This window comes from Nyctereutes procyonoides, unplaced genomic scaffold, assembly GCF_905146905.1.
Source record: "Nyctereutes procyonoides isolate TBG_1078 unplaced genomic scaffold, NYPRO_anot_genome, whole genome shotgun sequence".
In the NCBI taxonomy this organism is placed as follows: domain Eukaryota; kingdom Metazoa; phylum Chordata; class Mammalia; order Carnivora; family Canidae; genus Nyctereutes; species Nyctereutes procyonoides.
Window position 1 is genome coordinate 4,690,944 of NW_026575141.1, and position 14,042 is coordinate 4,704,985.

Genomic DNA, 14,042 nt, shown 5'->3' on the forward strand with positions numbered 1-14,042 from the left:
ATCGATGTTTTTAAAAATAAGTGTCATTATCAGCAGACTTAGTCAACTTCACATCTTTTTAATTCTATATTTTTCAACAGTGGTTCTCACTAACCAGGAATAAGGACATTTCTAAGTCTTCAAAGTGATACTTTTTTCTTGAAGTTTCTTCAGTTTTTCCAAGTACCTCATAATATTAAAACTGCTCCAAAAGGCAACGAGGCAGAGAGAAGTGTAAATTCATGGACTCACCCCAAGTCTTTACAGTGATGAAATGATGAATGAGAACGACTAAAATCAAAGAATATCAAGCTTCTTTTGGGAGACAGGTTTGACTTTCACACATATGTTTCTAGACTTTTTATAATAAGATGTGGAACCTCCAAAACTGTAGTTGATTCAGAGTGGAAAAGCAACAAACTACTCAGGTCTGAGAAACTCTCACCCTCTGCTTTTGCTCTTCTGTGCGGACGTCGCTCCGGACATTTGCCCATGGGATATCTTCAGGCCACCAGATGGGCTTGCAGCTTTCTTTGCCCCAGCCTGGTTTCCCCCGACCTGTGGAGTACTTGAGCATCTCTGGAATAAATGCCCGAAGCTGGGCCTAGAAGACAAGAGTGTGGTCATCAGCGGTCATGAAAAATATCTGCAATGTGCCCATGTCTTTTATTATCTTAGAATTTCTAAGATAAGAAAACAGAGAGCCTTCCTGGAGGGTCGCAGAGAATTCCAAGATGTAACTGATGAGAACCCATTGTTCTCCACAGGTTACCATAGTTCCACGGGTGGCTGAGAATTATACATATGTTGGTAAGGTATACCCTAAGCTGTGTTTCATAGACTTGTTTCTAGAAGATCAAGAATAGCTGCCCCCAAGTTTGATTTCTGCCTAAGATACTATGGATGCTATTTCCCTCATTTCCCTTCTACAGCTTCCCATGCATTTAAGGTGTCAAACAAAAGCAATGCATTTTCAACACTGTTCTGGAGGAAGTAACCAGGGCAATTAGATAAGAGAAATAAGAAGTGAGGATAACATCATTATTTGTAGAGGATATGATTATGCATCTGCGAAACCCTGGAGAATCCAATGAAAAACTACCATAAACAATAAGAGCATTCAGGAAAGTGGTTGGTTACAAATGGGAAATAGGCTTTACTTAATAAAAAGGGAAATAACCCTAAAGTTTTTCCAAAGTTCCTGGTACGCTAGGCCAATGTCTGTGAGTCTGACACACACATGGAGTGAAGCAGATGTGATCTTACGCTCATTATGTACTTCATTCAGATCTATTTTACAAATCGAATCCAGACCAAACAGGTGTTAAACCAGAGACAACTGCCATTCTTTATCTCCTGGCACAGGAACCACACTGAGTGTGTATGTTGGAGGAGAAGGGGAGCTTACTTTGTGAATATTCTTAATTGCTGACAATGATTTTTGGCAAGAGAAGCAGTTTATCAAGTTATAATGTTCCTCCCTGGACCTACTGCTTTCCTTTTAACCTCTGCAACACTCAGGAGAAAAGCAGCATCCTCTAACTAAGGACATGTCCACACTGCCTCTACAGCTTAAGACCAAAAGGAGAAGACAATTTTAGCAATGAGTCAGACCCAAGGACATGGGCTTGTAACAATAAAAGAAAAAAGAATAAAACAGAAATGGGAATGCTTAAGTATTAATGAGAGAATGAGTGCAACACCACTTTTATATTCGAGAGTCTATTGAAATATTGGTTGTTCTTATTTGAATATTATTTTACCAGAAGCTGATATCAATTATAATATAATAGGGAATCATGAACCCAAAACAGTAAAGCTTCCCTAATGAGAAGAGCTCTGGTTGACTGCATATCCATCATTAATCCTTGCGCTGAGCCTGCCATCTCACCTCCCTAAACCTGCCTCTCCCAGACAGTCTCCTGCTTACAGGATATGATATAATACACTCCGTATATATTTGGCTCTGCAGCATCAAGCAGCAGGCTAATAGAAACGTATCCATTTGCAAACCCAGGCTATCAGCTGGCTCATGAGGTCACTCCTTCAGTTATTTTAAGAAAGTGCATCTCAAAGTCATTTTCCCCTTTATCCTGCTTTCCTGGGAGTGTGTCTTTTTCTTGCCTCAGATACAGAGGGAAGGAAAAGGCTTAATCCTCCTCTCACACAATATTTGCATTTCCTCAAGGGACAAAAAAACAATGGCTTTTTCAGATGCAAAATAAACCAACACCACATACTTTCACAAGTCTCTCTTTTCTTTTAATCCCATTAACACTCTCCAAAAGGAGAGTTATATCCATACCTAGCAGAGTCTGGTGATAATGAAATAAAGCTCAACAGCTCTAAATCAACATAAGACTACAGTGTTCAGAAAGAACTCAAAAAACACTTGGCTGAAAGAGTCTGCTCAAATCTCACCTGGAAGCACATACATTCTCTAATTCTGATGACTTTCAGCTTCGGATCCCCCACCACATTTGCATCATTTCCCACATTCCTCAGCTCTGGGTCACCCTGGCACCTGGTGAGGATACCTTCCATCCTGTTTTACTTTCAGGCTCTCTCACATCAGGCTTTCACTGGGTTTCAAGGACTCACAGGTTATGGGAAGTGTAGGCACAGTACCAGCCTACTCACTTTAAACCCTCCTCTGCCTTTTCTCCAACCACCTGTCTTTTCAGTCTTAGTCTCTGCTAGTAGAGCCCCACATTCTCAAGCTACCATTCTAATGCCAATACTCGCTCCTTATTGCCCAGCAAATCCCACATTCTTCGTGAAATGTCTCTTTCATTACCTCCTGAGTCAGCTTGTTGTCTGTCAGTCAGTCAATAAGAACATAAGCTCTGGACTCAGAGAGTTGGCTCAGAACCCCGGCTCCCTCTGAATCTTAATGTTCTCAACTGCAAAATGATAATGAGAAGTGTATAGGGTCAACTCAAAGGATGAGAGATAATGGGGACATACATACACATAGCTGCATTGAATTAACAGCAGTTTCACTATCATGATTCCAGTCAGCAGCACTTTACTCAAATTCAGAGAAAAAGCCAATGTTCTAAAATGGCTTTCTACTACTAAACACACCGTGATGTACAGGAAGACATTTATCCTTAGTTTTTCAAGGTGGGCATAGTGAAAAAGGCAGAAGGAGGTAGAAGAGTGAGTTTATATGTATCTGTGTAAACCTGGTTGAAGATAAGACAGAGAATGCTAGAATCAAAAAGTGGGCAGCCCAGGTGGCTCAGGGGTTTAGCGCCTGCCTTGGGTCCAGGGCCTGATCCTGGAGACCTGGGATCGAGTCCCACGTCGGGCTCCCTGCATGGAGCCTGCTTCTCCCTCTGCCTGTGTCTTTGCCTCTCTTTCTCTCTCTCTGTCTCTCATGAATAAATAAATGAAATCTTAAAAAAAAAAAAAGTAACCATTGAGGTCAATTCAATGCCTTGAAGAAGGAAGCTGTTACCAAAACACTCCAATGTAGAGATGATTTAGGTGATTTGTTCTATTGGATTTTGGGGCATTTAAAAAAAATGTGTACAAGCAGTTACTAATAGAAATCATCAGAAAATGGGACTCAAGTGTAACCATAATAAGAAGAGAGAACTAGAACTAGGCAGCCTGTCAGAGATGTTCCATGTGCTGGGAATCTCTGGATGGGAAATGTCTCATAGTCCTGGGAAGAAGAGAGTAGGAAAGATAAACAATATATGGAGAAGGTTGCATCCACAGTCAAAAACTCCATCAAAAGTTAAAAGATGAGACCAGAGTGAAATTTAACTGCTGGTATACAAGTTCTAACTCACAGGCAGATTTTAATGTTTTACTAATTATCCACTGTGTAATTTGCCCCCATATCAAAACAAGAGGTAAAAAGCACTTTCTACTATAAAAGTTCACTTTTCAAGTCTGTACATTTGAGGGATGAAGACCATTCTTTGCTTTTAAATGCATAGAGATGATAGGACTTCCCTGAAAAGGATGATTTTCCACCAGACTGTTACTTTATACTGTCCCAAATAAACAGTGCTCAGGCAAAAGGGACTATCAATAAGGGAAAATGAACTATGCAGTATACAAAGAGTTAAATGATGTCTTTCCAGAATTCAGCACTGTGCTCTTATTACCAGTTGGATTAATTACTGGTCCTGGAGAGTTTTGGAAACCCAAGCTACTCAATGTGCTTGTTAAGGAAGGTTTGTCTTTAATCCCCAGAGGAGACAATCAACAGGATCAGCAAAGGTAAAGCCTACCCTCTCAGGCTGTCCTTTAATTGGGCCGTAACAAGCTTTCCCAGCCTCTCATTCTGATTTAGGGTTATATATGGGCTTAAAGTGTCCTGCTTGGTCAGTAAACCCACCCCAAACCTGCAAAGAGTAGAAAGTCCCACTCATTCCGGGCACATCAGCAAAGAAAAATGGTATCAAATTCCTGCCAGTGGCAATCAAAAGTAAAGATTATGTAGAAATCACAGATGGTTTTTAAAAAGATTTTCTGAAATTCTAAAAAGTTTAATCTAGCCACAATGAAATAATTTACTATGTTAGAAATTGTCCACTTGTAAATTCTTTGCTGTTCAACAATGCATTATCCTTGTACATTCCCAAATGCCCATCTTTTCTCATTCTATCTTTGCTCCACCTGTACCCAAGTCTAGGATTTTTGAGGCCCTGGTGTCTAATTTGATTCAGTTACCAAGAAAAGGCCTCTCAAACCAAAACGTTTGTCAACTCTCCCTTTACTGAAAAGATGAGAGTATACATAATTAATTTTAAGAGAAGGCTGCTGAAATCAAGTTGTGTTGGCAGGTGAATGCTTTCTAGAACCTACAGGGAAACAGGAAGGCGGGAGAGAAGGAAAACTGTAGAATTTTCATATTGTGGCTTCATTATTTTAATTTAAAGTTATGATCTTCCAGGTCAACAGATTCAATTACATTCAGATGGATATATAAAGGGTATTAGAAAGCAAAAGCAAAATGACATTTTTGCTCACTATTTAAAATGATTTCCACTACTGACCTCTGTTCATAGAGACAATGAGAGTGATTTTCCTTATTAGAAATGCCAATCCTACATCCCCACTCCCTGGCAGCATCAGCAGAAACACTGGCTTCTTTTAATTTCTTTCCCCCATAAAACATATTCCCATTGAAACATGGGAAGAACAAGTCTGGAAGGAAAGAGAACTTCAGAGAATATATGTCAATGAAATCACTCGTTTTGAGACTTCTCTCAAGCCAACCCTTCTGCTTTCTATCTCTCCACACCCCATCAACCTACCAGACTCTTTCACATTCATCAAACTGCTTTTAAAATTGTATCTTCCTTTTGAAAGAGTCTAAATCAGTCTGTTTCTGCTATCTCATCCCAGCCATACTCTTTTGTACAAAAATCTAAACAAGCAAAGTCCTCTTTTCCATCCATCTTCCCCAAACCAGTCATATATCAGCAGCCAGAATGTTCTTCCTTATTGGCCAAATTCTATGCATTTACATGAATATATGATGGAAAAGCACAGTTTTATGTGATGAAAGAAAACACAAATTATATCATATTGTACATATTTTCCTACAACTCAATTTTTCCACTCAACATATTGTCACAGAGACCTTCTCATGGTACAGGAACTAGAATAACCTAATTTAAAAAAAGTAGTTCTCTAGTATCCATGATAGAGGTTTTTTCCATTTTATTTAACCATTCGCCTGCTGATAAACATCTAGGTTATTTACAATGCTTGTAAAATGTCTCTTTGTCCACAGGTATGGGTGTTTCTCTAGCAGCAAAGTGAGACTGCTGGTTAGAAGGCATATACATTTAATTTTTGTTTTTAAAGTAGGCTCCACACCCTGTGTGGAGCCCAACTTGGGGCTTGAACTTGTGACCCTGAGATTAAGACCTGAGCTGAGATCAAGAGTTAGAGGTTTGACCAATGGAGCCATTCTGGTGCCCTTGCATTTAACATTTCAATAGACACTGCCAAATTGTCTTCCAAAAAGTCTGCCAATCCCATTCCCTCAACAGTACAAAACAATACTCATTCTTTCAAAAACTCCCTCAAATTTTTCATTACTCACCTTTCTTATTTTGACTAATCAAATGTGGGGGAAATGGTAATTACTTTTTCATTACTAGTGAGGTTGAGAATCTTTTTGTATGTTTACTGATTATTTTTCTTCTTCCGAACTGTTCAGAATGCTTTGCTTATTTTTCTAATATCTCTTTCTTTTATTTTTATTTTTTTTTATTTATTTATGATAGGCACACAGTGAGAGAGAGAGAGAGGCAGAGACATAGGCAGAGGGAGAAGCAGGCTCCATGCACCGGGAGCCCGACGTGGGATTCGATCCCGGGTCTCCAGGATCGCGCCCTGGGCCAAAGGCAGGCGCTAAACCGCTGCGCCACCCAGGGATCCCTCTCTTTCTTATTAAATTGAAGGAAATTTCTATTCTGGGTATTACTACTTTGCCATATAATTTGCAAATATTTTTCTCTAGTTGTATCCTGCAATTTCTATGTCTATTCCCTTCTATTAGCATTCTTAAATATATCATTATTCTTTTACTCTACTCAAAATATGTTATGTTCTACTTAAGAATTCAGTATTTTTGTTAGTAATAATTTTGTTATTGTCTTAATCTCATCCTGCCTGCCTAATATTTACAAAATGTGGAATGGCATCATATAAACATTTTTTATAATTTTAGAGGGTAGGAAAAGCCTACTTTGTACATAAGTTTTGACATTACAGTAAGGAGAAACAGTTTGGAACTATTATCTACAACAGTGGTTTTCAAAGTTGGCTGCACATTGTAATCCCCTGGGGAATTTAAATGCTATACATGCTGGATCTCATCCCCAAAGATTCTGATTTAATTGGTCTGCAGTATGGGCACTATGATTTTAAATTCTCCAGGTGATTTTACTATGTGGTCAAGTTTGAAGACCACTCTACTAATTTTTTGTCATAAAATATATATAACATAAATTATGGTTTTAATATGTACAATTCAGTAGCATTAAGTACATTCACAGTGCTGTACAATCATCGCTACTACTTCCAGAATGTATTCATCACCATTCCAAACAGAAACTCTGTATGCATTAAGCAATAACTCTTCATTTCTACTCCTCTTCTGCCCATTGTAAATTCTACTCTTTTCTGCCTCTATGAATTTGCCCATTTTAGATATGTCACGTAAGTGGAATTGCACACAAGATTTGTCATTTGTGTTTGGCTTATTTCAGTTAGCATAATGTTTCTACTCTTTGGGTAGAAGAGGCTGGACCTATGCTTTTGCAAAACAACATTCAAAAAACCTAAAAGACAACTGATTAATATTTTCTAAGTAAAATGGGTCAAACCCTGTGAATAACTTCCTTCTAATGAAGCAATCACTGTGCTGAATGTTTCTGAAGGTTTTTCCTAAAAACTGGTGAGGAATTACTACCCTATTGCATCATCACCCCAAGGGAATATTAAAGCAACAAAGATTGCTCCAGTGAGAGTAAGAGGAGGACAGACAGTAAGTTCAGGTGAGGAAAGGGAAGGGACAAAGGAAAAAGTAGCAGATTTTTTTTTTTAGAAGTGTAATTACTATAGAATATTTATATTAGTTTCAGGTGTATAACATACTGGTTTGACAATTCTATGCTCACCAAAATAATTGTAGTCACCTATGTCACCATACAATGTTATCACAACATTATTGACTATATTCCTTATGTTGTTTCATCTCTGTGACTTACTTTTATCTATCTACCTATCTACCTACCTACCTATCTTAAGGATTTACTTATTCATGAGAAACAGAGAGAGAGAGGCAAAGAAACAGGCAGGGGGAGAAGCAGGTTCCCTGGGAAAGCCTGTTGAGGGACTCGATCCCAGGACCCAGGATCATGACCTGAGCCAAAGACAGATGCTCAACCACTTTATATTAGTAAAGTGCCCAGGTGCCCCCTCCATGGCTTATTTTATAACTAGAAGTTTATACCTCTTAATCCCCTTTATCTATCGCACCCATCCCCCTACTCACCTACTCTTTGTATTGTGCTCTGTATTTAAGAGTTTTAGGGGTGTCTGTTATCTGTATATCTTCTTTGGAAAAACATCTATTCAGATCCTCTGTCCATTTTTTAATTACATTGTTTTTTGTTTTGGTTTGGTTTGGTGTTTTTTGGTGTTGAGTTGTATAGCTTCTTTATATATTTTGGATATTAACCCCTTAATAGATATATCATTTGCAATTATTTCCTCACATTTAGTAGGCTGCCTTTTTGTTTAGTTGATGGTTTCCTTTGTTGTGCAAAATATTTTTATTCTGTTATAGTACCAATAGTTTATTTTTGCCTTGTTTCCCTGGCCTAAAAAGACATATCCACAAATATGTTGCAAAGGCAATGTCTAAGAGATCACTGCCTAACTTTCTTCCAAGAGTTTTATGGTTTCAGGTCTCATGTTTAGGTCTTTAATCCATTTTGAGCTTTATTTTTATGTATGGTGAAAGAAAGTGGTCTAGTTCAATTCTTTTGCACGTAGTTGTCCAGTTTTCCCAGCACTATTTTTGAAGAGTGTCTTTTCTCCATTGTATATTCTTGTTTCTGTGGTCACAGATTAACTGGCTATAAAATGGGTTTATTTCTGGGCTCTTTATTCTGTTCTGTTGGTCTATGTGCCTATTTTTATACTGTTCCATACTGTTTTGATTACTATAGCTTTGTAGTCTCTCTTGAAATCTGGGGTTGTGATACTTCCATTTTTGTTCTTCTTTCTTAAGATTGCTTTAGCTATTTGGGGTCTTTTGTGATTCCATACAGATTATTTGTTCTAATTCTATGAAAAATGCTATTGGATTTTTGATAAGGATGGTACTGAATCTGTAGATTGTTTTTGGATAGTATGGAAATTTTAATGATATTCATTCATTCATTTGTTAATAAATTTTAAGTAGGCTCCACACCCAATATGGGGCTGGAACTCATAGCTCTGAGATTAAGAGTTGCATGCTCTACCGAATAAGCCAGCCAAGCACCCCTTAACGATAGTAATTCTTCCAATCCATGAGCACAGAATGTCTTTCCATTTATTTGTATTGTCTTCAATTTCTTTCATCAATATCTTACAGTTTTCAGAGTATAGGTCTTTCACCTCCTCGATTAAGTTTATTTCTAAGTATTTTATTCTTTTTTGGTACAATAGTAAATATAATTGTTTTCCTTTCTCTTTCTGCTACTTTGTTATTAGCATATAGGAATGCAACAAATTTCTGTATATCAGTTTTGTGTCCTACAACTTTACTGAATCCATTTATCAGTTCTAATAATTATTTGGTGGAGTATTTAGCATTTACATATAGTAAATACATACATATAGTATGATGTTATCTGCAGATGATGACAGTTTTACTCCTTCCTTACCAATCTGGATGCCATTTATTTCTTTTTCTTGTCTGACTGCTGTGGCTAAGACTTCTAGTACTATGCTGAATAAAAATGGTGACAGTGGACATCTTTGTTCCTGATCTTAGAGGAAAAGTTCTCAGTTTTTTTTTTTTTTAAGATTTTATTTACTTGGGGCAGCCCCGGTGGTGCAGCTGTTTAGTGCTGCCTGCAGCCCAGGGCGTGATCCTGGAGACCCAGGATTGAGTCCCGCGTCGGGCTCCCTGCATGGAGCCTGCTTCTCTCTCTGCCTGTGTCACTGCCCCTCTTTCTGTGTCTCTCATGAATAAATAAATAAAGTCTTTAAAAAAATTATTTATTAATGAGAGATATATAGAGAGAGGCAGAGACACAGGCAGAGAGAGAGAGAGAGAGAGAGAAGCAGGCTCCATGCAGGGAGCCTGACGTGGGACTCGATCCCGGGTCTCCAAGATCACACCCTGGGTTGAAGGCAGGTGCCAAACCACTGAGCCACCCAGGCGTCCCAAGTTTTCAGTTTTTCACCACTGAATATGATGTTAGTTGTGAGTTTTTAATAGATGGCCTTTATTATGTTGGTATGCTCCCTCTAAAAAAAATTTGCTGGGAGTTTTTATCATGAATGGATGTTGTATTTTGTCAATTTTTTTTTCTGCATCTCATGAGATAGTCATATGATTTCTAACCTCCTCTTGTTAATGTGAAGTATCGCACTGACTGATTTGTGAATACTGGACTGCTCTTGCAACCCTGGAACAGATGCCATTTGATCATGGTGAAAGATTTTTTTCTTAAATGTCTTGTTGAATTCAGTTTGCTAATATTTTGTTGAGGATTTTTGCACTTACGTGCATCAGAAATATTGGCCTGTAGTTTTCTTTTTTTTTTTGTAATTTTTTTTTAAGATTTTTATTTGTTTATTCACAACAGACACACACACACACACACACACACACACACACAGAGGCAGAGACATAGGCAGAGGGAGAAGCAGGCTCCATGCAGGGAGCCTGACGTGGGACTTGATCCTGGGTCTCCAGGATCATGCCCTGGGCTGCAGGCAGCGCTAAACCGCTGAGCCACCGGGGCTGCCCTGTAGTTTTCTTTTTTGTAGGGTCCTTTTCCGGTTTTGACATCATGGTAATGCTGCCCTCATAGAAGGAATTTGACAATTTCTTTTCTTCCTCTATTTTTTGGGCTAGTATGAAAAGAACAGGTATCAACTCTTCTTTAAATGTTTGGTAGAATTCACCTGTGAAGCCATCTGGTCTTAGACTTGCTCGTTGGAAGGTTTTTTCTGTTTGTTTTGCTTTATTTATTCATTATTTTTCAAACTTTTTATTTATTCAAGTAATCTTCACACCCAATATGGGGCTGTAACTCAGGACCCTGAGAGTAAGAGCCACATGCTCTTCTGACTGAGTTAGCCAGGTGCCCTGGAATTTTTTTATTATTATTATAATTCAATTTCATTACTAATAACTGGTCTGTTCAGATTTTCTATTTCTTTCTGTTTCAGTTTTGGAAGAGTGTATGTTCTAGGAATTTACCACTTTTTTTCTAGGTTGTCCAATTTACTGGCATATAATTTTTTACAGTATGCCCTTATAATCCTTTTTATTTCTATGGTGTCAGTTGTTATTCTGATTTTACCCCATTATTATGAATGCCCTTCTTTGTCTCAAAAAGGACTGAATTTTAAACAATAGTGCTGGACTGGTCTTTCCAGAGATGCTTCTTCTATATTATAATCTTTGCGTGGATCTCTTCTAAGACAAATTCCAAAAGATTTATAGCCTCCCAAGAAAAAGACAATCCGACTAGATTCCAATGTGGTTAAAGAGCAGAACTGATTTCCCACGAGCAAAATCATAATAATTGCTTAAAAACTCTTCAAGCAACAACGTAATTCCTAATTTCAAAGTGTAGTCTGGGAATTAGCAGCAGCATTGGCATCACCTGGGAGCTTGCTAGAAGCCATAATCTCAGGTCCCCACTCAAAACACAGTCTGCATTTAAATGACAAGACTCTCAAGTAATTCTTACGCACCCTGAAGTTTGAGAAGCATGATTTAGCTTTGGTTTCTGGTCTGAAGTATCCTATAAAATTTTGCAAACCTGGCTTCCAAAATCTCTGAAAAAGATGCTTCATTATTTCATTGCAGAATCTACACTAAATTAATGATTTCTTCTGCTAAGCCTTATTTCAACCTCCTTCAACTCTTATGCCAGTAGGCAGGCAGATATGGGATAAGTTCTAGCCACTATTCTTTTTTTCTTTTTAAAAATATTTTATTTATTTATTCATGAAAGACACAGAGAGGCAGAGACATAGACAGAGGGAGAAGCAGGCTCCCTGTGGGGGGCCCGATGTGGAACTCGATCCCAGGACCCCAGGATCACCCCCTGAGCCGAAAGAAGACACTCAACCACTGAACCAATGAATGCCCTGAACCATCAGGGCATTCCCCTAGACACTTTTCACAAAGTTCCCTAGAAATGCAAGTTTTCATTTTAGCACTAAAAATATTACAGAGCTATGTGTTTTTTATCACACACAAACGCACACATACACACTAAGACTTTAACAGGATCAAGACAGAGTTACAGTTTGTATTTTTAAGTAAATGTTTATATAAATATTCTATTTACTAACATGGCATCATACTCATACCAAAACCAAAAATAAATTAAAAAATAACAAAAAGCAAAACTACAGAGCTGCTTCCTAAAAGAACCAGAGCATTCAGTTCACACAGAACTTAAGATATTCTATCATATGTAATTTCAATTTGTGTAGGAGACAATTTTGATAAAGCAAGAAATTTCTTTAAGACAGTAAATGTTTAGTGTAGATTAGTTAAAATACTCAACCTGAGTGATGATCATAATATAATTTTACAGAAAGAGACAGAAACAGAGAGAGAGAGAGAGCGAAAGAAAACACTGGCAATATGGACTTCATTTAATTCCATTTCTATTTGTCACTAATTTGCCTCATAAATTGCTTCCTCTCTTTATGCCTCAATTTTAAATATATGATCACCTGTATTGTCCCACTTCATTGCTTAGCCAAATAAAAATTCCAGGTCCACTAACTTTTTGTAAGTGAAAAATGGGTGAGAAATGGTAATGTTCAGGTCACTCAAAAGTTAATATAGGTAATATATACAGTTAGTATAAGTGATAATACTATCTTTGTGTGATGTATTCATTTTCAAAGCACTTTCCCATATAATACCTTATTTTTAATTTATTTGACTCCATAAAGTAGGAGGGCATATATTATTCTCACTTTCAGATAAAACTGGGAACCCGGGCTCTATGTGGTAGGAATGGGACTAGAGACTAGACCTTCCAACTCTAATAAACCAGGCTAACTTTCAAATTTGTAGATAATAATGGAACCAACCCATAACATTAGAACAATATTGAATACAATTTACTCTTTAGATGATTGAGTACTCATCTTAGGATTGCATATAGAATTATATTTGTCAGTCTGGATCATCAATATAAATATTATTCATCTCCACAGCATTCAGTGCAGATAAGATGACTAATAGAGTTGTCTAGTTAACCCAAGTCCATCTCTGTTACCATGCACCTTTATAATTCTGGAATTTAACACTTCAAGGAAGTCATGAATTACCCATATGGTCTGGATTCTAGAATTGGTATCCAATTAAATTTCCTCATCCTTTATGGTTATCAATCAACCATATATGAGTTCTGCTTCCTTGACTATGAAATAGGAATTATATATGTACTCTGGAGGACAAGGATTAAATGAGATACTCCTATAAAAACCTAGTAGTGTGTCTCCCAAAACATAGTAGCTATATGAGAAAAATAAGAGAAAGAAAAAAGAGTTGTTGACAACTTCATCTAAAGTTCAACAAACTTGTACTTTAAAAAAATCAAATTTAGGGGCATCTGGGTGGCTCAGTCAGCTAATCATCTGCCTTTGGCTCATGGTCCTGGGATTGAGCCCTGCATTCGGCTCCCTGCTCAGTGGGGACCCTGCTTCTCCCTCTGCCCCTATCCTCATGCTCATGCTCTCTCTCTCTAAAATAAGTACATAAAATCTTAAAAAAAAAAGAAAAAGAAAAATTCAAGTTTAAATATAAAAAATATTTTTGTGTTTCTATTTATAAAAGTAATTCATGCTTATTAGACAAAGAAAGTGAAAATCACTCATAATGCCACCGTGTACAGATAATCACTGTTAATATTTTGGTTTTACAGTAAGTTTTACATACACACAACACACAGAGACAAGTTTTGTGTGCATGTTCTAAACCAATGAAATTGATTAACTCAATTATGTATTCCCTGGGGGGAAAAAATCTAGCCCTCTCCTAAACAAACAAAAAATAAAGCACTAAACAGTATTAAACAAAGCAAATTAGAGAACATATGTAATGTTATTTTACAAGCAGTTAAAAACTACTGGAATTCTCTATCCCACTGCAATAGAGAAAACATCAGCATTTTTGGTGTCTAATATTTCCCTGAATAGTAAATTTCTAGTCTAGTTTGGGAGCTGCTGTTTTTTCACATAAATTCTAAATATCACTACCTTAACTTATTCAAGTACTTTGTTCCCAGATTTTTCTATTATAAACAATGCCATGAACATACATC

General features: G+C 37.3%; 1 protein-coding gene across 10 annotated transcripts in view; it reads right to left on the reverse strand.

Moving 5' to 3' along the window:
• The window catches only part of NRF1 (nuclear respiratory factor 1), a 135,290-nt gene that overhangs the window by 45,645 nt on the left and 75,603 nt on the right, over nucleotides 1-14,042 (reverse strand). For all 10 annotated transcript variants that reach the window (XM_055307260.1, XM_055307267.1, XM_055307265.1 and 7 more), the window contains one exon: nucleotides 425-583. In XM_055307260.1, coding sequence (XP_055163235.1) covers nucleotides 425-583 — 159 coding nt within the window. The remainder of the gene's footprint in view (nucleotides 1-424; nucleotides 584-14,042) is intronic.